At 42.0% G+C, this 27562-nt stretch overlaps 1 protein-coding gene across 1 annotated transcript in view; it reads right to left on the reverse strand.

Annotated features, from left to right (window-relative positions):
• Positions 1-9381: 9381 nt before the first annotated feature.
• LOC143930210 (hexokinase-1) overlaps positions 9382-27562 on the reverse strand; it is a 108152-nt gene continuing 89971 nt past the window's right edge. Inside the window, exons 13-18 of the mRNA XM_077454278.1 lie at positions 26946-27041; positions 24382-24481; positions 17851-18034; positions 16028-16183; positions 12768-13001; positions 9382-11003 (exon numbers count right to left, since the gene is read on the reverse strand). Of these exons, the coding sequence (XP_077310404.1) occupies positions 10859-11003; positions 12768-13001; positions 16028-16183; positions 17851-18034; positions 24382-24481; positions 26946-27041 (915 nt within the window). The 3' untranslated portion in view covers positions 9382-10858. The remainder of the gene's footprint in view (positions 11004-12767; positions 13002-16027; positions 16184-17850; positions 18035-24381; positions 24482-26945; positions 27042-27562) is intronic.

The raw sequence follows: 27562 nt of genomic DNA on the forward strand, positions 1-27562 counted from the left end.
CGCTGTACCCAAACAAAGTTTGCGTCCTTTTTTTCCCCACAAATATAGCGTTCTATTGGTGGTATCACCTCTGCGGCTTTTATTTTTTTGCGCTATAAGCAAAAAGAGAGGGACAATTGTGAAAAAAACTGTATTTTTTACTTTTTGCTTTAATAAATATCCCCAAAAGTTTAGAAAAAAAAATTTCCTCATCAGTTTAGGCCAATACATATTCTTTTACATATTTTTGATAAACAAAAAACATAATAAGCATATATTGATTGGTTTGTGCAAAAGTTATAGCGTCTGTAAACTATGGGAAAGGTTTATGGCATTATTTATTTTTATTACTAGTAATGGCAGTGATCTGCGATTTTTAGCGGTACTGCAACATTGCAACAAAAAGATCTGAGATTTTTTACACTTTTTTGGGACCCTTGGCATTTATACAGCGAACAGTGCCATAAAAATGCACTGATTACTGTGTAAATGTCACTGGAAGGGAAGGGGTTAAAACTAGGAGGTGATCAAGGAGTTAAATGTGTGTTCCCTCAGAATTTTCTAACTCTGTGGGGATGGGAGTGACTAGGAGAGGAGCCATATCGTTTTTCCTACTTAGTAGGAACAAACGATATCCGAGAAATAGTAATAAGATGGCGCAAAAATCAATTACCGTCCAAAAACCTCTATAATAAAAAACAGGGGGGGGGGGAATGGGATCAAGGGAAATAAAATATATATGTGTATATATACACACACATGCACATATATACATGTACACATGCACAAAAAAGCACAGATAATGTCCACAGAGTTCCTTAGGTATGGTCCATAAAAGTTCAAACTCCTAACACCAGTGGCAGCAACTGTCTTGAGAGGAGAAGCACAACTCTCTAAGAAATATAATGTAGAAAAGACAAGAAGTGCGCCAAACTAAGTGTAGTATATAAGGTAAATGATATTTAATCTGATAAAATCACACAGCCAAATGGCTACTCACAAAATTACATTGTAGTCAGGCATAAAATGTAATGGATGGAAGGGTAATCACAGCCACTTCTATCCGGAGGAGCGGAGATGATAAATAGCTGGAACGGCCATTAAAGATGTTCAGCAGCAGAGGCTTCAGTGTAGCAGCCTAGGTTTTGTAGAAAACGCTGCCTCGTGGATGTATACTGCCTATTGCCATCATCTGGACATCCACGAGGTGACGTTTTCTACAAAACCTAGGCTGCAAAACCCGTCTGGCACCTACAACCATGCCAAGTCCCTTAAATCCCCTTTCTTCCCCATTCTGATGCTCAGTTTGAACTTCAGCAAGTCATCTTTACCATGTCTAGATGCCTAAAAGGACTGTGTTGCTGCCATGTGATTGGCTGATTAACAAATTGTGTTACCAAGCAGTTGAACAGGCATACCTAATAAAGTAGAAAACTAAAAAAAGAGAGAAATACTGCGCTAGATAAAAAGAAAACTAAACTAAAAAGCTGCAGCAAAAACCATCAAATATCACTATGGTATAAGTAAGTAAATAAAGTATAAAACGCAAGACTTGAGCTGGCCTTTAGGTAGCTCTTGTAGAGGGTTTGATGTGCTGCAGCCTACTTGATAGGCTGCATAACAGGAAGCCAACCCTCAGACGCCACCTTCCCTGCATGCACCTTCGGGGGTCCCGCTGCTCTTTTGGTCTGGTCTGATCCTCCGCAATGGATTTCGCAGAACACATGGCGGAGGACGCCGAACACACCAGGGACTGACGAGCCTATTCACGAGCTCATCCTTACACTGCCCTCCGCTGATGTGCCTCTTCCGTCTATCTTCAGAAGCTGCCAGCCAGACTCGAAGCATCAGAGATCCATCCATCCCAGCAGAGGGCTGAATCTGCTTGCGAGGGAGTCTACTCGCTCTGGTACGGACCCTCACAGATTTCTCCCTCTACAGAGCTGAAAGTTGATGGGCACTTGTATCCGTTTTCTGAAGAGGACTGAAGTGTTTTTTTTTTTCATTACAATATTTTTCACTATACTCATTAGTTCACTGAATTATATACATGGACACTTTTTGATTCATTTTAAATGGGACATTTCAATATTTATTTACTGTATCACTTGGTTACAAAGTGGCCGGTGAGTGTGTGTCTCTCTCTCTCTCTCTCTCTCTCTCTATATATATATATATATATATATATATATACACACTGTATATATATATATATTTTTTTATTATTATTACTATACTGTGTATATATACAGTATATTATTATAGTATATGTGAGATGTTATGTAAAAATGTTAAAATGATTGTAAAACCATTTTTTTTTTAACAATAACAAACATGTTATACTTACCTCCTCTGTGCAGTTGGTTTTGCACAGAGCAGTCTGGATCCTCCTTTTCTCGGGTCCCTCTTGACTTTTTCTGGCCACTCCCTCCTGTCGCGTGCTCCCACAGCCAGCAGCTTGATATGGGGGAACCCGAGCCGAGTCACAGCTCCCTGTGTCAATTCAGACACGGAGCCCCAACCCGCCCCTTCTCTCCCGATTGGCTAACTGAGTTTGATTGACAGCTGCGGGGAGAGTTGCGGACGGCTAAGACACCCATGGGCATTGCTGGAGAGAGATGGGGCTCAGGTAAGTAATTAGGGGGGGCTACTGCACACAGAAGGTTTTTTTTTTGTTAATGCAAAAAATGCATTACGATAAAAAAACCTTCTGTCTTTACAACTCCTTTTAATTGTGCCTAAGCAATACCCTGAATTTCTCCTAAAAATGAGTGCACTTCCTAGCAAGTGAGCGTGCCTAAGCACTCTTGTTCCTACTGCCTCTTTCCTGTATATCTGCAGTATGAGATCTAAGACAATGGTGCCTCACAGTGCTGGTCACGTTTGGTGAATTCATTAGTTTGCTGCACATTCTTCTCCTTTCTAGAGGCTCTGACACAAGGAAGCTACTTTCAGCTGCTTTTGTATTCTCATAGACTTGCATGTTGCTAAAAGCAGTTCTCGCACACACAAATAGCCATGTACACAAGCCCCTATGTTGGCCATTAATTTTAATGTGTTGGAAATCTTAGAGCTATCCAAAAGCTTTCATCCACCGTAATCAGCCTTCAACAATTTCAGCGTTTCCCAGTTTTGAATGACCAAATAATTAAATTGATTGAAAATGCCTTTTTTACTGGCACAGTGGTCTTTTGACACCGGAAAACAAATGTAACTGCATGTGGCAAATTTTTGTTGTTAAAAGTTCATAAAAAATGATCATTTTATTCTGAAGTTCATATTATTTACAATTCTGAAAAGTACACTTGTCACCGGGTTGATTTACTAAAACCGGAGAGTGAAAAATCGGATGCAACTCTGCATAGAAACCAATCAGCTTCCATTTTTTTTTTTTTTTTGTCAAAGCTTAAAGCGGGAGTCCGCCGGGAGTCCGCGGTTTTTTTTTTTTAAAAGCCAGCAGCTACAAATACTGCAGCTGCTGACTTTTAAAATAGTGACACTTACCTGTCCAGCGCGCCCGCGATGTTGGCACCCGAAGCCGATCTCTAGATCGTCTCTCGGGTGCTGCCGCCGCCATCTTGGGTATGGGAATCAGGAAATGGAGCCTTTCGGCTTCATTTCCCAGTTCCCTACTGCGCATGCGCGAGTCGCGCTGCGCAATAAGGACGGTCCCCGCTGCCTCTGGGATCTGTGTGTTTCCCAGCAGGCAGCGGGGCACTTGCGGAAAGGGACGGGCACTTGCGGAAAGGGGCGTAATCTACGCCCCTTTCCGCAGAGAGCTATCCCGGAAGTGGGTGCAGATACCTGTACTGTACAGGTATCTGCACCCCCCTCCCCCCTGAAAGGTGCCAATTGTGGCGCCGGAGGGGGGGAGGGTTCCGATGAGCGGAAGGTCCACTTTAGGGTGGACCTCCGCTTTAACCACTTAAGGACCAGGCCTCTTTTTCAGACTTGGTGTTTCCATGTTTAAAACAGTTTTTTTTGCTAGAAAATTACTTAGAACCCCCAAACATTTTATATTGTTTTTTTTCTAACACCCTAGAGAATAAAATGGCGGTCATTGAAATACTTTTTTTCACACCGTATTTGCGCAGCGGTCTTACAAGCGCACTTTTTTGGAAAAATTCACTTTTTTGAATAAAAAAATAAGACAACAGTAAAATTAGCCCAATTTTTTTTATACTGTGAAAGATAATGGTATGCCGAGTAAATTGATACCCAACATGTCACGCTTCAAAATTGCGCCCGCTCGTGGAATGGCGTCAAACTTTTAGCCTCAAAAATCTCCATAAGCGACATTTCAAAAATTCTACAGGTTGCATTTTTTGCGTTACAGAGGAGGTCTAGGGCTAGAATTATTGCTCTCGCTCTACCGATCGCAGGGATACCTCACATGTGTGGTTTGACCACCGTTTTCATATGCGGGCGCTACTCACGTATGCGCTCGCTTCTGTGCGCAAGCTCGTCATAACGGGGTGTTTTTAAAACATTTTTTTTTTTTTTTCTTATTTATTTTAATTGATTTTATTTATTTTTACACTGTTTTAAAAAAATAAATAAAATGGATCACTTTTATTCCTATTACAAGGAATGTAAACATCCCTTGTAATAGAAAAAAGCATGACAGGTCCTCTTAAATATGAGATCTGGGGTCAAAAAGTCCTCAGATCTCATATTTGGGCTAAAATGCAAAAAAATAAAAAATAAAATAAAATCTGACATTTAAAAAAAATATATACCTTTAAGAGGTATGGGCGGAAGTGACGTTTTGACGTCGCTTCCGCCCTCCTATGGTATAGAGACGAGTGGGGGCCATCTTAGCCTCACTTGTCTCTATGCCCAGCAGATGGAAGGACCCGATCGCCTCCGCCGCTACCGACGGCTCCGGTAAGCGGCGGAAGGTGCGGGAGGGCGGCGGAAGGGGGGGTGGCACCTCTCCCGCCGCCGATAGCGGTGATCTCGCTGCGAATCCGCCGCGGAGACCACCGTTATCGTACAGCCGACCGCCGCCTGAAGAGATGGATATCTCGATTGTGGCAGCAGCTGCTGCCGTTACCGAGATATCCCTCTTCAAAAATAGGACGTACATCGTCGTGCGGCGGTCGGCAAGTGGTTAATGGAACAAGCTGATTGGCTGCCATGCACAGCTGCACCAGATTTTGCGCTCTACGGTTTTAGTAAATCAACCCCACCATATCGGCCTCAACTCTCAAAAATATAACGCAATTTTTTTTTCATTCCCATGTATTATCTGTTAATCTTAATAATTTTTTTTGTTCAATTCACTAATGTTTTACACATGGATCTGCTGAATTTAATGTGTGCAGTATTAAAATGCATGTACATGTATAATGTATTGCACAGGCGTTGCTAACAAAAATAGCACTGAATAGAGCTGCACGATTCTTGCCAAAATGAGAATCACAATTTTTTTGCTTAGAATAAAGATCACAATTCTCTCACGAGTCTTGCGGCATAACATCATCTTTCACATTATACAAAAAAATTGGGCTAACTTTAATGTTTCGTTTTGTTTTTAATTCATTAACCACTTGCCAACCAGCCGCCGCAGTTGTACGTCACGGCTGTATGTTATGTTACGTCCCTTCGGCCTGTGGCCACTAGGGGCACATGCGCGATGCTGCTCGCCCCCAGAGCCGATGCGAGTGCGTGGCGGTCACGATAACCGCCGGGCTCTAGCGATCGCGGCTGACACACGGAGAACCAGGATCTGTGTGTGTAAACTTCTCTGAGGGGAGAAGAGATAGAGTATGAACAGCGATCTGTCATCTCCCCTACACAGTTCCCTCCCTCTTCAGTTAGAATCACCTCCCAGGGAACACAATTAACCCCTTGATCGCCCCCTAGTGTTAACCCCTTCCCTGCCAGCGACATTTTTACAGTAAAAAATACATTTTTATAGCACTGATCACTGTATAAATGCCAATGGTCCCAAAAATGTGTCAAAATTGTCCGATGTGTCTGCCATAATGTCGTAGTCCCAATAAAAATCGCAGATCGCCACCATTACAATAAAAAAAAAAAAATATTAAAAATACCATAAAACTATGCCCTATTTTGTAGACACTATAACTTAAAACCAATCAATATACGCTTATTGCAATTTTTATTTTTTTTCACCAAAAATATGTAAAATAATACATATTGGCCTAAACTGGGGGAAAAAATGTTTTTTTATATATTTTTGGGGGATATTTATTATAGAAAAAAGTAAAAAATATTGCGTTTATTTTTTTCAAAATTGTCACTCTTTTTTTGTTTATAGTACAAAAAATAAAAACCGCAGAGGTGACCAAATACCACCAAAAGAAAGCTCTATTTGTGTGGGAAAAAAAAAGAGTGTCAATTTTTTTTTGGGTGCAACGTCGCCCGACCGCGCAATTGTCAGTTAAAGCAACACAGTGCAGAATCGCAAAAAGCACTCTGGTCAGGAAGGGAGTAAAAACTTCCGGGGATGAAGCGGTTAAAGTGTATTTTTTCCCAAAAAATTGCATTTGAAAGACTGCTGCGCAAATACAGGGTGTCATAAAATATTGCAACAACCACCATTTCATTCTCTAGGGCAGCCTTTCTCAACCAGGGTTCCTCCAGAGGTGGCTAGGGATTCCTTGAGCTGTGGCTGGTTTACCACCTATTTGATGGTGCCTACATAGTTTTTAGCCAATGCCACTTGGAGGAGCCAGTGGTATGACGCCAATGATATTTATAGCTCTCTGTAAGGGGGCCATTCTTACCACCACTGTAAAAAAGGGCATTCTTCTCACTGACCATCAATGTAAGGGGCATTGTTCCCACTGACCCCCAATTAATGGGTTTTTATCAGGGGTTCCCCAAGACCTGAAAATTACTTTAAGGGTTCATCTGGGGAAAAATGGTTGAGAAAGGCTGCTCTAGGGTCTCTGCTAAAAAAAAGTATATAATATTTGGGGCTAATTTTCTAGCAGAAAAAGGTTTAGCCTTTGTGGTTAAACTTCCCTCATTTATACACCAAAGTTCATTCCTTTCATCTAAAGGACAAAAGGTCACAATGTTTATAGTTAGTTTAGCGGCTGAGCAATGTTGTGATACTTGGCAGACTGCCTGTTTTTTTTTTTTTTTTTGGATGGCTGTCAGATTCAGCAGAGCAGAGGATTCTCTGCATAGAAAGAATCGGGAAAATGCTTTGTCACGATCCTAAGGGGGACAAAATGGTGATAACGATTCTTAACGATTAATCATGCAGCTCTACTTCCAAATGTGTTCACAGAGACTTTCTAGAGTGCGTATTGTGGAGAATAGAAATAGGGGCCATTCCTGGCAAAGATAATAAAAGTGTAATTAAAGTGTATTAATGTGTATCTAAAAGCTCACTTTTTTTATTTGAGATAGGGAAGGATTAAAACCCTTTTTTAGGTTCTTTTCTACAGCCTATGCCTGCTTGGGAGAATTCCTTGAACTTTCTATCCTGGAGACGCAGGAAATCTTTCCAAAAAGAATACAATTCCCGTGTCTGTCCTGATTGTTATTAATCTAAACAGAGAGGGTGAATCTCCACAGTAAGAGCACAGAGAGCATTAAAAAAAAAAAAAAAAAAAAAGACAAATGGGTCTAACCCCTCTCTATGCTATTCAAGCTAAAACAAAAATTGTCTTCACATACATTTTACCCTTTCCAATGACCAAGCATGAAAACACCAGTGTTGAGATGCACCACCGAGGGTAACTGCTCCACACCCAATGGACAGACCCAAAACAGGGTGCAGGCCCAGCTTGCAACTGAGGAACACTGTAGAAAAAAATGGATGGCCACACAGTAGGGATTCAAGTAGAAGTCTTTATTGCAATAAAATCCACCATACACAGTCACAGGAGCTGGGAACAAATGTTAACACGTTTCACGCTGATTTGCAATTAATGATATGATTAACATTTGTTCCCAGCTTCTGTGACTGTGTATGGTGGATTTTATTGCAATAAAGACTTCTACTTGGATTTCAAATCCCAGTATGTGGCCCTCCCATTTGCTCTCAATCAGTGATTCTCAACTCCAGTCCTCAAGGCATCCCAACAGGTCATGTTTTCATAATTTCCCTCAGATGAAACAGCTGTGGTAATTACTAATGCAGTGAAACTGATCAAATCAACTGTGCAAAATAATAGAAACCTGAAAACATGATCCGTTGGTGTGCCTTGAGGACTGGAGTTAAAGCAGGAGTTCGCCGGGAGTCCGCCGTTTTTTTTTTTTTAAAAGCCAGCAGCTACAAATACTGCAGCTGCTGACTTTTAAAATAATGACACTTACCTGTCCAGCGCGCCCGCGATGTCGGCCCCCGAAGCCGATCTCTCGATCGTCTCTCGGGTGCTGCCGCCGCCATCTTGGGTATGGGAATCAGGAAGTGGAGCCTTTCGGCTTCATTTCCCAGTTCCCTACTGCGTATGCGCGAGTCGCGCTGCGGAATAAGGATGGTCCCCGCTGTCTCTGGGATCCGTGTGTTTCCCAGCAGGCAGCGGGGGACCTTCGGAAAGGGGCGTAGATTCTGCGGAAAGGGGCGTACCTTCTGCAGAATCTACGCCGGAAGTGGGTGCAGATACCTGTACTGTACAGGTACCTGCACCCCCCTCCCCCCTGAAAGGTGCCAATTGTGGCGCCGGAGGGGGGGAGGGTTCCAATGAGCGGAAGGTCCACTTTAGGGTGGACCTCCGCTTTAAGAAACACTCTTATAAAGTATGAAAACACAATACCTTCAGCTGTTTCAAGCACATTTTTGTATATATTTACTTGAATCCTGGTGTCCTTTGACTATTTGTAGATCTTTGCAGTAATCCACCAAAAAACATCTCCTACACTGTGTCTCTGAGCAGGAAAAGAGACAGGTCACTGCTGCTCTCCCTCCTTGTGCAGGGTGACCGGTCTTGTGTCCACCCCTTCCTGCGGATTTCTACAGGCAGCCTGTAGTACGAGGCCCTGCTGAGAACCATCAACAGATCTTCTCTCTGCACAGGTTATGTATGGCACACTGCTGATATCACCACTACTATTACAGGGTAATATCTAAGTTTTGTAAAGGCACTTGGTGAACAAACAGTGAGTTTATATCCATTAGGCTATTGAGGAATATATCTAAATGAGTGTTTTTGTTCTAAAAGTAAAGCTTTAATTAATTTTACAAAAGGTCAAAAATGAACGGGTTTACTCTTATATATGCCCAGAAGACTATTGTCACTGGCATCCTTCTTTAATGTTATAGTCATTCCAACGGCTGATCACATTCATTCAGCTTTAAAATTCTGGAATTAATTTGCCTATTTTTTTTTTCTTTTTTTTACTTTTTTGGAATTTCTTATCATACATAGAGAATTTTTTTATCATACATAGACATGATCAACAGACTAAACCAAGGGACACATATTGGAAAAGTTTAATAAGTTGATAAATAACATTAGTGACTCTAGTGTGGCATAATATGGTTCTCTGGGCTAAACTGATTCTGTCAGTATATTTTTTTTGTTTCATACAGAGACATTTAAAACAGAAATGCACACATATCTCAACACACCCAATCACAGTGCAACAAAATATTCATATAAAAGTGTACAATCTCTTTGATTGTGGGGTCATGGGGCTGTTAAGCATAGCAGCTACAAAATAAAAATCTGACCCCCCCATGAGATGTAGGTTGATTCTTGTCTGACATTAAGAACAAAACACACGTGGAATTGATGCATACTAGTAACACAACACTATTCATACAAGCAATGAGAAATGCCACTGACACCAGAATTACCAGATGTCTACTGTGCCCTATGCAGCTTTGTTCTATAAGCTCTCTGTTGTCTAAACCAGTACTGCCCATAGTATCCCAAGTCCCAGTACTACATCAAACTATAAGATGCTTTTTATGATAGTTTGCAGTACTTCAAGCCAAACTGTTATAAAAAAAAAAAAATCCCCTCCCCCAACTTACGCTAGGTACCTTTATTACCTTTACTGCTTCTCCGCCGCATCTTCAATCTTTGTTGTTGCACTGTATAAATACCAGTACTTTTAGATATGGAGTGTGAGACAAGCCATATGTCACCCACAGTGCAGCACTTGGTGCCTGAGTGGCCAATCGCCAACTTGGTGCCTGAGTGGCCAATCGCCAACATGGGGCAGGGAGCCTGCGCATTTACTTTCAACACTAGATATTGTTGACAACTGCTGGTGAATTTGCAGGGATGGTGAAGGGGGTGTGTATAGGTAAGTAAAGCAAAATCAGGGTGTCTGGAGGGTATGGAGTTTTATTTTCCCAACAGGTTTTGTTTAATTAAGAAAAAAACATAATACATGTAGATGCGGAGGTTGATTTACTGCTAGAGAAGGTTCACTTGACAATCATTAGCTATGTGTGCTGTGGAATTTAACAAAATGCACACAACTGGAGGACTAAATACAGATTTACTTTATTACTAAGCTAAGTAAAAAGGATGAACTTTGCAAGCGAACATTCTGTTTTGGAAATCAACCCCTATGTACTGTGTAGACTTGCTTTTACTGCATGGTTGGTAAAATCCAGTCTCAGAGTTAATGGTAAAGCTGGTGGAATCAAAAAAATGTACGGATGTCTCTACAAACTAATAAATAATGTATAAAACAACAGAATAAATTAGAAACATATTCCAATGGTATACAGTATGTATTAATAGATGGAGATTGATGCAAAGAGGAGTCCAGAAGCAGCCGTGGCTGCAGGTAACACTCTTTCCTACAGTGGTCTCCTATCTCCCCATGGTTAGAATCCTATGGACAGTGCAGCTGGAGGGACCCAGCCTTATTACAGTTACTGCTTGAAATGAAAGTGCTAAAAAGGCAGGAAAACACAAGCAAGATGATTTGATCCTTAATTCTGCTCATTCTCACGAAGTCTGCATCCTACAGCAGTGATAAGAGCTGCTCCTTTCCCGCTGCCGTCCTCGGAGAGAAGGAAGGAGACGTTGCACTTGGGAGCGAGTTCTACCACTGTCTGATGCATGATTCTGGAGAAACTGTAAGAAGGAAATATATAGGTAAGAAATGGGAAAGTACAAGAAGCTTCAGCTATAGAAGTCCACAAAATTGTCCTGACAGGTAATTTTTTTGATGTTCTCTTAAAGCAAATCCTCACTGAATCTGAGCATAAAAAACACTATTTAACGGTAATTTATTTTTAATATTCAAAGCAAACTCCCCCATCCATCCTTGTCTCCATGCTTTATTTTGGTCAGAAATCACTTTGAAAAAACAACCCCTAGCATTTCTGGCTTTGGCCATCTCGAATAAGGGTAGATGATTCAGGTAGCATATGCTTCTGGAAATCAATCTGCCCTCAGTTCAAGCATACATGCAGGAGAGTATCCTTATGCCACGTACACACAACTAGACTTTCCAGCAGAAAAGATCAGACGGTCTTCCCAACGGAATTCCGACAGAGTTCCGACCAAACGGACTTGCCCACACAAGGTCACACCAAAGTCCGTTCATTTTGAACGTGATGACGTAAGACAGGCCCACACACGATCGTAATATCTGACGGAATGATTCCGTCTGACCTTTTCTGCCAGAAAGTCCAGTTGTGTATACGCGATATTAGATGAGAAAACCCCTCCTCCCCTCCTGAAGACTCCTGGGATGTACAACATCATTTGCCTAAGCAAGAATACAGGAAGTAACTAAAGAAATGTAAAACAAAGTTTAAAAATAAGTAAATTATATTCTTTCCTATCTATTTACTAATGCTAGCAGCAGGAGGATTAAAAATAATCAATGTTGTTTGGGAGAGTTGGGTTCCACTTTAACAACAAGAAAAATACCAAGGGAAAAGATGTACACAAGTAACTTAAAGCTCAAGTACCGGAACACTAGAGAAGATCACCGAACACTCATTCTTTGATCAAAATTTCAGACAGTGAGATTTTAGTGTTTAAAGCCCAGCTTCAGGAATTTTGCTAATTATCCCTTGCAGTGGGGCTATGCTGGCTCATTTAGTCTTGGAGAGAGGGGAAGAACTTTAAACTAATCTGGTGCTCCGCATTGATGGACACCGGTGGCAAGAAAAAGCACCCAGAGGCGATTCAGTTCGTATAGGTAGCGCTATATAAGTCATTCATTCATTCATTCATTCCCCATGCTTCGGCGGTGGACAGTCCTTCAGCATCATCAGATCCATCGCAGGGCTATGAACCCTGGATTGGCCTTGATGACATCAGGATCTTAGGCCACTGGAGTGTATGGGAGAAGTTACTGTGGGGACCGGTCTAACAGCACAGGGGATTGGGTAAATAAATATACTTGTATCATAGACCTAAACAAGCAATTCATTCTTGAGTGCAACCCTCCCCTGCAAGGGATCATTTTTACATTTCCTGGAGTTGGGCTTTAGCTTGAACTCTACTTCTATGATAGAAAGAACATAAGGTTGTGTTTAGACTGAGCTGTTGCATTGGGGTGCAATACCGCAAGCATTTTAACATGCACTGCAGTAAGCCAGGCCATTTATTTTGAATGGACGGCCCAAGCACCACAACAAATATTTTAACAGATATGCATTTTTTTTAACAAATCACACCACAGTGTAGAGATGGTTCACATCTCTGTGTTTTGGTGTTCTGTGTTGGTGCATTGGGGTAGCACAGACAGTCATGCATTAATGCAGTAAAGCATGCATTTTACAATGCTTTACTGAATAAGGACTAGATCCATGTCACTTTGCACCAATATTGTATCAATATTAGCGTATATACAAGTAAAATGTTTGAAATTTCAGCACTTACTGTGGATGAAGTTTATAGAGTGTTCCATCAACGCCAACCGTAACCTCCAGATGCTCCAGGCCTCTGTTTTCCCTTATCTTATCCACTACAGCTGCCATCCCAGCACCACATAGCTGTGCTGCCCTTCTTGATACCACACCACACACCTCTTTAACAATTATACTGTCATCACAGGTGCTGTTCAGACCCAGCTGCTGAAGGATAGCTCGCACTTGCAGCAGGGCTAGTCTGTCACTGAAAGAAGGAAGACATGTTAGGTTAGCATCCCTTAAATCTGATCTTTACTGCATCTGAGCACCACAAACCAAAAACAATATTTGAATCATTTTTAATATTCAGAGCAAACACCCTCATCCATCCATGTGTCCATGATTTATTTTGTTGGAAAAACACCTCCATAGCATTTCTGGCAGAAGCCATCTCTAGTAAGGGCAAATGATTCATGTAGCATTCACTTTCTGGAATCCATCTGCCCTTAGTTTAAGCATGCATGCAGGAGAGTGTGCTTAGCTGAGAAAACCCTCCTCCTCTCCTCCTGAAGACTCCTGAGATGTATGACATCATTTGCCTAGGCAAGAAACCAGAAAATGACTGAAGAGATGTAAAAAAAAGTTTTAACTCCTTCCTGAGCAGAGCACTGTTTACAATTTGGCAGGCACTGCGTCGCTTTAACTGACAATTGCGCGGTCATGCAATGCTGTACCCAAACAACATTTTTTCCCACAAATAGAGCTTTCTTTTGGTGGTATTTGATCACCTCTTCGGTTTTTATTTTTTGTGCTTTAAACAAAAACGATTACTGTGTAAATGTGACTGGAAGGGGCTAAAACAAGTAGATATGCTATACTTTCCTATTTATTTACTAATACTAGAAGCATGAGGATTAAAAATTATCAATGTTGATTGGGAGTGTGAAGTTCTTGCAAGAGTGGTCATCTCTTCTGCTGCCGATCAAAGTGATCTTGTGGCAAATCTGCCAAGGAGACCTCTTTTATTTTAAAGCGGACCGCCCGCCGTTTACGAAAATACCAGGGTTATGGCCATAACCCATTTTTTTTCCTTACTCATGCTTTTATTGGAAAACTGTGCTGGAACAATCAAGGGCTGTTTCAGTCCATATTTCAAAAATGAATTTCTTGATAACATTTTCTACAAAGTATTCTGAGCACAGGGAGTTGTATAACTGTCTGGCTGTCAGTGATACAAAGAGGCATCTATATTTGAATGGATGCCTTCTTTCATTTATTGTCACAATACTGTATATTTTCTGTCTCTTCTTCACTACCCTCAACACATTTGTTTATGTCTCTAGGCAGTTTATCAGAAGAACATGAAATACGGAATGATAAGTAGGTCTGCTGGCACTGAATTATTCAGGTAAATGTTTCATATCTTATCAACTTCCAGTTAAAGTGGTAGTAAAGTCATTGGGGGAGAGGAAGAAAGGGGGAGGAAGTCAAGTATAAAAGTAATAAAGAGAAAAAATAAAATAAATACCAAAACAAAAACAACCAGCACTATAACTGAGAAAATGAATGATAATTTCAGAAATATTCCATGGATCTGAGCAAGTATGCCCCAATCTTTAACAGAACTAAGCTAAATCAGTTCCCTAACTATAGGGATGTAGAGGACCCAGAGGCTGATGGCTATGGGGTCTGTGAGGCACTGGAAATGTAATGTATCCATGTGGCCCAAATCCCATAGAACTTTTCATGTCGGCCCTTATACATTGCCACCCACTCCTCCGCAGCCAAGATGTTGTTTACCAAGTGGATCCAATCGACTCGCCCAGGAAAATTAGCTATTTTCCACTGAATGGGGATCAAATGCCTAGCTGCATTCAAAAGATGAGGTAAAACTGAGTTACGGTAATGGCTGAGAGGAATAGATGGCACGTGGATCAAAAACTCTAATGCCGCGTACACACGACCGGACTGTGACAGCAAAGGTCCGACGGAACAAATCCGTCGGACAATTCGATCGTGTGTGGGGTCCATCGGACCTTTGCTGTCCAAAAATCTGATGGTCTTTAGAAATAGAACATGTTTTTAATTTTTCCCCCGGAACTCCGCAGGCCCAGTTCCTATGGAGAAATCCGTTCGTCTGTATGTTAGTCCGACAGACGAAAACCAACGCTAGGGCTGCTATTGGCTACTGGCTATGAACTTCCTTATTCTAGTCCGGTCGTACGCCATCACGTTCAAATCTGTTGGACTTTGGTGTGATTGTGTGTGGCCAAGTCCGTTCATTCGGAAAGTCCGTCAGAACTCCGCCAAAAGTCAGTCGGGAAGACTGTCGGACCTAGTCTGCCGGAAAGTCCGGTCGTGTGTACGCGCCATTAGGGAGAATCAGACATCTCAATATCTAGATTCACTTTGATCTGGGCAATAATATCTTGCCAATACGGTTTAAACTTTGGGCACGCCCACCAAATATGTAGGTAAGTGCCCCGCAGCCCACAACTTCTCCAGCAGTCATCAGAGATTGCTGGAAAAATCCTAGCCAGGTTAGCAGGTACCCTATACCAGTGGGTTAATAGCTTGAAAACGACTTCCTTGCATCTTTGTATGTACAGAACTCGCATGGGTAAGGCAATACAGATGGTCCAGTTGAGCCTACATAAACGTATGCTGCAAAGTCTCTCTCCCACTCCCGTATACAGACTGGCTTACCCCTGCTGACTGAAACATCTCATAAAGGACTGAGATAGAGTGGGGAATGGGGACAGCTGACATACATAGTTACTTAAACAGAGTCAGGGAGGATGGGGGTCTGATGGCCTGAGGCAAGCTGCGGACAAAATGGTGTAACATCCAGTGAGAACTGGCCCAATTGGTCACGGAGCCAATCCAAGGACCAGACCCTATTCCTGTATGAACCTTTCACAGCACACCTCTCCACCCCTTGCCCATGTATGAAAATAGGAGAGATGTTCCCCAGGAGTGAATCAGGGTAAGCCCCCCAAAGGCGCAGGGGTTGACCTCTACTAGTTCCCTTGCTGTCACGCTGATCCTCAGCCAGAGATAGCCAAGCAACTAACATGTTAAGAAGCTCAGCAATCACAGCTTCTCTCAGTGGAGTTTTCCTTAAACTCTCACCAACCTCCTCAAAAACATGTGAAAAATGCCTATATATGAAACAAAGTTAATCCTAGAAAATGTGTAGAATAGTTTATCAATGTCAAAAAGGTTCAACAAAAATAATTGATAAAATAACAGATGATATGAATATAATTTGTGGTTATATCTGTTACTTACCTCTCAATCTGTGAAAGAAATTTGGTTTCAAAGATGCTTGTTGTTTTCAGTGCCTCTGAAACCTGACCTCTAAATAGGAATCCTCTTTTTGTAAAGTCCATTAAAATATTACGTACAATTTCACCTAAATACATTCCACTGATCATCTTCTCATACCTAAAATCATAACAATAGAAATAAATTATATTTAAATACTGTACATGACAGCTGTCTTGATGAAGGGATCCTTAGATGGCTCCAAAACATTGAATGTGTTTATTGTGACTGAAAAGCTTTATTTGTCATTCTGCTTTCACATGTCCTAAATGAACTAGATTTATTCAATGACCACAGCTGATCACAGTTAAAAGTCAAATGGCTTTGTGTGCCATTGAGAAGGTGATTAGCTAAACCTGACTGAGTTTACAGGTCATTTTTAGTAGAGGGGTGATCCTTTTTCCAACTCAGTGACTCTGTTTTTGATTTTTTTTTTCTGACATGTTGGTGTTATATCTTTCACTTGGATGTTATAAGTTGCACTAAGTAAATACAGCTGGATAAAACAAAAACTTGTCTGTCTTCATTTCAGACTGCAAAGCAACAAAATGTGATTATTTTAAAGGGGGTGATTCTTTTCTATACCCATTGTACTTAGATCCTTTGGTCTGGCAAAATAAATTTTATTGTAACACCCATTTTTGTTGTATGTCACATTGGATTTAACTATGATGTAGATTTATTTCTGTATATGTCTTTATTTTTAATGTAAGGAAAAAAATATATCAGCTGAGATCATATGGTCATTTCCAATTCAGAAAAGCGCACTCATCCAGCACTCGTTAGGATGGCTGTTGTAGTCTTTCCTCCTCAATAAACAGTAAGCTTAGGTTCACTCTTGTGTGGACCGGGAACGATCCCAAACCTGCTGTTTAGCAGACACGCAGGGGTGCCTTTAATTCTTAATGGACCCAAAGCATCAGCAAACTCTGCGCGTTTTTATTTGTGCAAAACCACATATGCAGCAGCACCAAGCGGATTATGTGCGGCCGTGTTTATAAGGGTCCATGCACACTGGTCTTAAAAAAACACCAGTTCTTTTTGGCAAAGAAAAACTCTCATATACAGGCATACCTCCCTTTTATGTACACAATGGGGTTTATTTACTAAAGATGGAAAGTGTAAAATCAGGCTCACTTCTGCATAGAAACCAATGAGCTTCTAACCCCAACTTGTTTAATTAAGCTTTGGTAATAAAACCTAGAAGCTCATTGGTTTATATGTGAGCCTGATTTTGCACCTTCCAGCTTTAGTAAATAAACCCCATTGTGTACTTAAAGGTGGGGTATGCCTGTAGATTATTTTTGTACAGGCTTATATCTTTGGAGCCCTTTCACACCACACTGCCCATAGCGTTGGCGGTAAAACGCCGCTATTTTTAGTGGCATTTTACCGCCGGATTTGCGGCGCATTTCGGCCGCTAGCGGGGCGCTTTTACCCCCGCTATCGGCCGAGAAAGGGTTAAAACCGCCGGCAATACGCCGCAATAGCGGCGTTTTGCCGGCGGTATTACAGCGCTGCCCCATTGATTTCAATGGGGAGCGGCGGTGGAGGAGCAGTAAACACACCGCTCCTTCACCGCTCCAAAGAAGCTGCTGGCAGGACTTTTCCTGAGGTCCTGCCAGCGCACCGCTGTAGTGTGAAAGCCCTCGGGCTTTCACACTACAGACAATGGTGCAGCTTTTTTTGGGCGGATTGCAGGCGCTATTTCTAATGCTTTAGCGCCTGCAAAACGCCCTGGTGTGAAAGGGGTCTTAGTCTTTCCTTCTAATAACTGTATAACGCACCTTTGTTTTCCTGAGTTTAGTGAAAGTTCATCAACAGCTTTGTCATATTTTGTTCTAATGTCATCCAGACACCCATTATCACCGAAAGCTCCCCATTCCATATTGACACACATTCTGCCTTCATCTCCATCCACCATTTCTATGTTTTTTGTCTCCTCCATGTAGCATGCATTGCTGCCAGTACCTGGAATGTATGAAGACATGCACATTTTATATAAAAATACATTAAGGTGATTTATAGTATACAGCTATATATAAATAATTGTCTTGTAATCAAAAACATTTGTCAAGGAACGCCTCATTTGATCAGAGGGCACATTTTCTTTAAAGCGGAACTCTGGGAAAAGTAGAAGTCCTCCTTTGCAGTGGGGCTGTGCCTGCATTGCAAGGCTTTACTGCTGTTCATGTGTAGGGGACTGGGTGCTACAAATTAAGCATACGTCTATTATTAAAGTGCTACTCCAGTTAAAACTTTTTGCAAGCTTCAAATAGCATGAAGAAGAGTTACGCCGCATACACACAATCAGACTTTTCGACGGACTTGGTCCAGCGGACAATCCGCCAGACTTTCAAACAAACGGACTTGGCCACACATGATCACTCCAAAAGTTAGACGGATTCGAACATGATGACGTAGAATAAGGAAGTTCATAGCCAGTAGCCAATAGCTGCCCTAACATTGTCCGACGGATTCCAGTCCGCCGGACCAAGTCCTTCGATAAGTCCAGTATATACAGTAAGCCACTTAGCAAAACACAATCAAGGCATATCTAAAACCAAAATCAGAAATTTTATATACAGGTATACCCCAATTTTAAGTACAGAATGGAGTTTAATTTAATAAAGTTGGAAAGTGCAAAATCAGGCTCCCTTCTACATAGAAACCAATGCGCTTCTAACCCCAACTTGTTCAATTAAGCTTTGGTAATAAAACCTAGAAGCTCATTGGTTTATATGCAGATGTGAGCCTGATTTTGCACCTTCCAGCTTTAGTAAATAAACTCCATTTTGTACTTAAAAGTGGGGTATGCCTGTATTAGAGCTTACCAATCCTTAGATGTAGTGACTGCATTTGTTTTGTTTTGTTTTTTTAGGGCTAGTTCACACCAGACGCAGTTCCGTTCAGTTCAGTGCACTTTTTTTCTGCACTAAAAATGCAGGCACAGTGTTTTCCATGTATTCCAACGGTTCTAGTTCACACCATGCAGTCAGTCTCTGGTCAGTTTCCGGTGCAGAAACTGACCGGAACTGACTGTATTGGTGCAGAAAAAACGGAACTGCACAGAACTGCATGGAACTGCATGTGGTGTGAACTGGCCCTTATTAGGGTTTTTTTTTTAAACACACACTTTCTGTTCCTATGGGTCTACACTGATTTCTTCACTGTAGATGTTTTTTATGGGTCAGGGTTTTTAATTTTATGTACTAATAATTTCCATATAGCAATACATCTTTTGATACACAATATATACTCCTCATATTTTTGTAAATATTTTATTATATCTTTTCATGTGACAACACTAAAGAATTGACACTTCACTACAATGTAAAGTAGTGAGTGTACAGCTTGTATAACAGTGTACATTTGCTGTCCCCTCAAAATAACTCCACACAGCCATTAATGTCTAAACCGCTGGCAACAAAAGTGAGTACATCCCTACGTGAAAATGTCCAAATTGGACCCAAAGTATTAATATTTTTGGTGGCCGCCGTTATTTTCCAGAACTGCCTTAATCCTTTTGGGCATGGAGTTCACCAGAGCGTCACAGGTTGTCACTGGAGGCCCCTTCCACTCCTCCATGACAACATCACGGAGCTGGCGGATGTTAGAGACCTTGCGCTCCTCCACCTTCCGTTTGAGGATGCCCCACAGATGCTCAATAGGGTTTAGATACAAACAAACCCAAGGATAAACCGAGGAAAAAACCAAGCTTTACTTACCACCAGCCCACAGACAACCTAACAATTAACCTGTCTAACAATATGCGTTAAAAACAGGGGTTTAGTCTGCACACATTTGCAAATGCATGCGTAAGCCACAGAGCCCCGCCAAGGCACCCCTATATCTGTGGTACCTAACACTAACTTATGAGTGTCCCCACAGTGGAGGCACATGCATTCTGATGGATAGGTGAGAGCAGGTGGACTGAAGGGGAGCCACCCCTTCTTAAAGGTACAGGAGCACACTGAACACCCAGCACAATGGCAACACAGGTGTCAGTGGGATGCCTGACCAAAAACGCAACCTGTGACGCAAAAAGACGCCACCCGCTCACACCTTTCTTACTGCGATAGCCAGCTATAGGTGTGAGCCGGTGGCGTCTTTTTGTGTGTGCTCCTGTACCTTTAAGAAGGGGTGGCTCCCCTTCAGTCCACCTGCTCTCACCTATCCATCAGAATGCATGTGCCTCCACTGTGGGGACACTCATAAGTTAGTGTTAGGTACCACAGATATAGGGGTGCCTTGGCGGGGCTCTGTGGCTTACGCATGCATTTGCAAATGTGTGCAGATTAAACCCCTGTTTTTAACGCATATTGTTAGACAGGTTAATTGGTTGTCTGTGGGCTGGTGGTAAGTAAAGCTTGGTTTTTTCCTCGGTTTATCCTTGGGTTTGTTTGTATCTGTTGTTAGCCTTCCAAGTTTCTTACTGCGATAGCCAGCTATAGGTGTGAGCAGGTGGCGTCTTTTTGCGTCAATAGGGTTTAGGTCTGGAGACATGTTTGGCCAGTCCATCACCTTTACCTTCAGCTTCTTTAGCAGGGCAGTGGTTGTCTTGGAGGTGTGTTTGGGGTCATTATCATGTTGGAATACTGCCCTGCGGCCCAGTCTCTGAAGGGAGGGGATCATGCTCTGCTTCAGTATGTCACAGTACATGTTGGCATTCATGGTTCCCTCAATGAACTGTAGCTCCCCAGTGTTAGCAGCACTCATGCAGCCCCAGACCATGACACTCCCACCACCATGCTTGACTGTAGGCAATACACTTGTCTTTGTCCTCCTCACCTGGTTGCCGCCACACACACTTGACACCATCTAAACCAAATAAGTTTATCTTGGTCTCATCAGACCACAGGACATGGTTCCAGTAATCCATGTCCTCAGTCTGCTTGCAGGCTTTCTTGTGCATCATCTTTAGAAGAGGCTTCCTTCTGGGACGACAGCCATGCAGACCAATTTGATGCAGTGTGCAGCGTATGTTCTAAGCACTGACAGGCTGCCCCCCCCCCCCACCCCTTCAACATCTGCAGCAATCCTGGCAGCACTCATAGGTCTATTTCCCAAAGACAACTTCTGAATTATTATTATTGTTATTATTATTATACACGGTCTATATAATGCCAACAGTTTACGATACACTCTACAATGTAGAGGGGGGGGCAGCACAATTACAGAACAGTTCAATACAGAAGGGTACAAAAGGGAATAGATGCAGGGAATGATTTGATGGGGGTTGCTCAGGTACAGTTGTTAGGTGGGTGTGGGATAGGCTTCCCTGAATAAGTGGGTTTTCAGGCACTTCAGGAACAGGTTAGGGGCTGATCGGATAAACTGGGGCAGGGAGCTCCAGAGGATGGGAGAGGCTCTAGAGAAGTCCTGAAGGCGAGCATTGGATAATAAGGGAGCTAGAGAGCAGGAGGTCCTGGGAGGAGACGAGGGGACGATTTGGGCAATATCTACAGATGAGGTTGGTGATGTAGGTGGGGGCGATCTTGTGGATGGCCTTGTATGTTGTGGTTAGCATATTACATTTTATACGGTTGGGTAGGGGAAGCCAGTGAAGGGATTGGCAGAGAGGCAACAGTCATGGATCGATTAGTGAGGTCTAGAAGCAGCATTCTTAATAGACTGAAGGGGGGATAGCCTGCGTAAGGGTAGGCCATTAAGGAGAGAGTTGCAGTAGTCAAAGCGGGAAATAATCAAGGAGTGAATAAGCTCAGTTTTAGAAAGATTGAGTTTGAGAAAGTGATGTGACATCCATACCGATATGTCATTCAGTAAGTTTGAGATCCGTGAGGAGATCGTGGGGGTTAGTTGAGGAGAAGAGAGATAGATCAGGGTGTCATTGGCGTAGAGGTGGTATTGGAAGCCATGGGAGGTTATTAACTGGCCCAGGGAAGAGGTATAGAGTGAGAACAGGAGGGGCCCAAGGATGGAGCCTTGGGGTACCCCAAAAGAGAGAGGAAGAGGAGCGGAGGAGATGGAGTTGTAAGTGACACTGAAAGAGCGCTGAGATAGGTAGGAGGAAAACCAGGATAAAACAGAATCACAGAGGCCAAGGGAGTGTAGTCTGCTGAGGAGGAGCAGGTGGTCTTAGCTTGCTGAGAAGGAGCAGGTGGTCAACTGTCTCGAAGGCAGCAGAGAGGTCTAAAGCCCCGTACACACGAGCGGACTTTTCAACATCCAAAGTCTGACGGAATGATTCCGGCAGACTATTCGATCGTGTGTGGGCTGCAACGGACTTTTGATTCGCAAAAGTCTGACAGACTTTAGAAATGGAACATGCTTCAAATTTTTCCGCCAGAACTCTGCCGGACCCAGTTCCTACCGAAAAATTCGCTCGTGTGTGTGCTATTCCGACGGACTAAAACCGACGCTAGGGCAGCTATTGGCTACTGGCTATGAACTTCCTTATTCCAGTCAAGTCGTACGTCATCACGTTCGAATCCGTCGGAGTTTGGTGTGATTGTGTGTGGCCAAGTCCGCTCATTCGAAAAGTCTGTCAGAACTCTGTCGGAACTCCGTCAGAACTCCGTCGAAAGTCTGCCGGACTTAAGTCCTGTCGTGTGTACGCGGCATTAGAGTATGAGTATAGCGTAATGGCCATTGGTTTTAGCAGTTAGTATGTCATTGGTGATTTTTAGTAGGGCAGATTTAGTGGAATGTTGTGGATGGAAGCCGGACTGTAGGGGGTCCAGAAGGTTGTTGTCCGTGAGGTAGTGACTCATTCGGTCATGGACAGGATATGACGCTGAGTACGTGCACTCAACTTCTTTGGTCCGCCATGGCAAGGCCTGTTCTGAATGGAAGCTGTCCTGTTAAACCGCTGCATGGTTTTAGCCACCGTGCTGCAGCTTAGTTTCAGGGTCTTGGCAATCTTCTTATGGCCTATGCCATCTTTTTGTAGAGAAACGATTCATTTTTTCAGATCCTCAGAGAGTTTTTTGCCATGAGGTGCCATGTTGAACTTCCAGTGACCAGAATAAGAGAGCGAGAGCGATAACACCAAATTTAACACACCTGCTACCCATTCACACCTGAGACCTTGTAACACTAACAAGTCACATGACCCGGGGAGGAAAAATGGCTAATTGGGCCCAATTTGAATATTTTCACTTAGGGTTGTACTCAATTTTGTTGCCAGCAGTTTAGACATCAATGGCTGTATATTGAGTTATTTTGAGGGAAAATCAAATTTACACTGTTATACAAGCTGTACACTCACTACTTTACATTGTAGCAAAGTGTAACTTCTTCAGTGGTGTCACATGTGTACTCACTTTTGTGTGTGTATATATTGTGTATTTTGTTTTTCTTGAAAGGAAGTGAAGGTAAATCAGAAAACATGTCAGATATTTTACCTTTTCTATACTTATATCCAAAACCAAAAGTTTGAGGGGGGGTTGGAGTTACACTTTAAATGATAACTGATTTCCCATTATGATTACTAAAAACTATAGCAAGGAGGAGAGTAATTTAATGCATTATAGAATTTGATAAAATGAAGGATGAATGGGATTATAAATGGTGCTAAAACACTCCCACAGAAAGCAACTTAGAAAGTCATATTAATAAAAACAAAAGTTTTATTACAATTCATTGTTAAAATATTTCTGGGGAAATAATCCCCTAAAATACATGCAAGATAAAATGTAACCAGCACAGGCACCCTGACATGTCATCCTCCCCCTTCAAACAGTCACAGATATAGTAAATGTATAATAAATGTATGATACATAGATAAGGAGGGAAGATGATGAATAGCCCATCACCTTTCCTTACAGCCACCTGGTATCGGCTGGGGTGTCGTACTTTCCACATTTGAAGTGAAAAGGTCATTTGTAATTCAAGGCTACTTGTAATGACTGGATATCCTTGGTTTATAGAAGTGCATCTTTTGAAGCTAAAAGGCTTCCATGGCCTTTTGTGTAGGCTCTATCTCTTGTGATCTTTTGCCACATACCATTTTCTGACCAGGTTCTGCAAGGCTTCCACCAGCTTGGACTATATATCCTTTTCGGGAAAGTGTCTTAGCCCTGCTCAACAACACCCTTTTAAACCCCCGAGGAGGCTACAAGTGTGAAACGCATTGGGTTATTACTGTGACTGTTTGAAGGGGGTAGGATGGCACTTCAGGCTGGCTGAGCTTGTTTTATTTTATCTTGCATGTGTTTTAGGGGATTATTTCCCCAAAAATCTTTTAAATTCTATACATATAGGAATGGGGTGCTGATATGTTCAATTGGACCTAATACTTTACTATTTTATGCGCTATAAAATACATACGTTTATTTTATTTTTTGCAAACTTACCCACAATAAGACCGATTTCACAATTAGGATCTTCATAAGCACAAGTCATCATTGTTCCAACTGTATCATTTACTATGGCAACTACATCCAGGTCAAATTCCTTAAAGGGAGGATTACAGTTCAATTAATCATTTTTTAATGAAGCCAACACGCATCTGCAGTTTACACTGTACATTAAAACTGGCAGCTTTAGAGGTGATTTCTGTACAATGCCCATGTGACCTGCAGCAATTCATGTAACACAAAATCAATCCGCTCCAACCAGAGAAGCCAAAATAATGAGATGGACGGTGGCACAGCTAGTCCAAGTGCTCTGGCTCAGGATGTCCAAAAGCCATAAATATACATGGAAGAGCCAGTACCACTGGAAATTCAGTCTTCAATTTTATTGTTATCATATGACCATGATAAAAGAACACGCATTGCAGCAATTGCCCCTGAAGTTCACTGCTTCTCCGGACTCAACCGCCCATTATGTACAGGTATATACACAGCTGGGTTTTTTAAACTGTACTTTAGTAAATATTGCATTAAATATATTTACAGTACTTTAGTATACTGTATATGGCATTACCGAATATACTCAAGTATAAGCCGAGTTTTTCAGCACATTTCTTAGGCTGAAACCTCCACCCCCCCTCGGCTTATACTCGAGTGTGGGTGCCCATCTGCATCTACAGCATTGTATCAGTGCTCCATCTATCATGAATGAGAAGGAGACGGGGCTTTGTTACAATTGACGCCCGCTGAACAGACTGCATGACACAGCGGGAGACACCCGCTGTTTTAGTTATCACAGGTACAGCTTCAGATTGGCACAGTGAAGCTGCAAATGGGCACAGTGAGGCTGCGGACGGGCACAATGAGGCTGCAGATGGGCACAGTGAGGCTGCAGATGGGCACTGATGATACAGGTGGGCACAGTGAGGCTGCAGATGGGCACAGTGAGGCTGCAGATGGGCATTGTTTACCTAGTAGCTGCTGCATTTCCCACCCTAGGCTTATACTCGAGTCAATACGTTATCCCAGTTTTTTGTGGTAAAATTAGGTACCTTGGCTTATATTCGGACCCGCCTATACTTGAGTATATACACAGTATATATATATATATATATATATATATATATATATTTATTTATTATATGCCATTATTGTAAGGACTGACAACAGTAGGAAATAAAGATTAGTTGGCAACTGAACCATAGTTATAACTGAGGCTATTAAAGGCAGCTATGAATTCTGTGATAGATGCGCCATTGCAAGGCAAGTACTGCTAGTGTGTTGCAATGTGGAAACACTGAAAATGCTGACAAGCCTCTTTCAGGAACTCAGATCTAAGTATAAGCATACACACTCACTCTTACTGTATATCTCATAGATGCTTAAAAGTAGTATGATTTTAAACTCTAACTCCGGACAAAACTTTTCTGTTTTTAGTAGAGTCAGAACTGTCAGGTTTTTATTGCAGTCTACAATAAAGGGTGAACAGGTTTCACCAGATTATGAAGACACAAAAAAAACAAAAAAAAACAGATGTCGTAACCCTTTCACACTCTACTAAATAACTGTGCTTTATTTTTTTATTTTTTTTAGCTGTTCCTGTCCCCACATCTGGGTGATATCTCATCACTCCCTGCCCTGGTGACACCTTGTCACCTGGACAGGATGTGAGGGTAAATCTCCCCTATGGAAACACAGAGAGCAAAAACAAAAAACCCTTACCTACTTTGTTTTAAAATAAAACATATTTGGGCTATACAAAAGGTCTCCAGATGGGACTTTCCCCCTTCTCTATGGGTCTGCCTGCTGAATTTGGTGGAGAAGTTGGCACCTATGGTGGCGGAGCAACTTTGCTGGGACTTCTCCTATACTACACCAGGAAGGCAATAACTCTTGCATGGAAAAAGTCCACTCCTCCAACAGTCTCAGCCTGGATGAGCTCTGCCATACCCTTCTATAAGGACACTTACTATAACAGAGGGTGTCCAAAGAAACTTAAAGTCTGGGATAAATGGCTTAATGACGACTCTATGGTACACATGTCGGATGTTTCTCATTAAGGGATAATTTTTCATGCCTGCTATATCTTGGTCTAGTGGGGAGGTGGACAAGGCCTGACCGGCCTACTGGAGATGTTTTTTGTGTTTGTTCTACAATTTAGTGCGAGGGTGAGCCAAGCACACACACACTTGAGTTGTAATGTTTTACTATATTTTTGTTGTTGATGGCTGTGAGGTGGTGCCAGCAGTCTGCCAAGGTTTGACCCCTACGTGGGTTATTTTTGTTTCTCAAAAAGAAAAAAAAAAGATTTGGGCTGGAGTTGGGCTTTACAATTAGTGAAATACTTTGCCTCATTCTATACATAACTTGCTAATTCTTCTAAATAAAAACACTCAAGAAGTCACATAACTTTGCTACATTTATAATTGTTAGTAAATGGCTCATCATTAAGTGCATTTATGCTGTAATTACAGTAAAGTGCACAAAGCACTGCAAAGAATCAGGCTGTTATTACTTGTGCTCTGGCTGTATTGATGTGACAAATGAGATATAGTCCCACATACCTCTCTCCTCTTGATCCCTTCTCTTAGTAAGCTCACCACATCTTCGCCCACACAGTCAGTTGCCTTGAAGCCTTTGGTCCAGGTTAGCAGGATACCCTGTGGAGTTATGAATCAAATGCCAAGACATTAATAAATTCAGGTTAAGGGCAGATGGAGCGTATTTTATAAAATAAAGAGAAAAGGAGAGGTGTCAAACGGAACTGTCAGTTAGTTTATTGCCACTGAAAATAAGCAATTTGTCGTTCGCTCTGGAAAATTGGAAACTGTACATTTGCTCCAATCATTTAAATTATTGAACAGTAAAGCCCTGCAATCCTAGCAGCACAACACAAAATTCCTCTGTAAATGGTGTTGGTGAACATTGATATAAAGGCATAATTGTAAGCAAACTTTACGTAAATGTAACCAAGCTAGACAGCTGAAATATGTCTAATGGAGCAGAAAAAAATGTAGGCTCCATTCACACTAATGCGATTTGTCATGCGACTTTGGACATCAAAATTGCATGTCAAGTCTCACCCCATTCTTTTCAATGGCAACCGTTCAAATTGGTGCGACTTAAAGTTGGAAATAATGCGATTCTGGAGACACATGTGAATCGAACCTTAATTCTGTCA

This window comes from Lithobates pipiens, unplaced genomic scaffold (assembly GCF_037356315.1).
Source record: "Lithobates pipiens isolate NorthernLeopardFrog02 unplaced genomic scaffold, aLitPip1_a1.2 Scaffold_25, whole genome shotgun sequence".
Classification (NCBI taxonomy): Eukaryota; Metazoa; Chordata; class Amphibia; order Anura; family Ranidae; genus Lithobates; species Lithobates pipiens.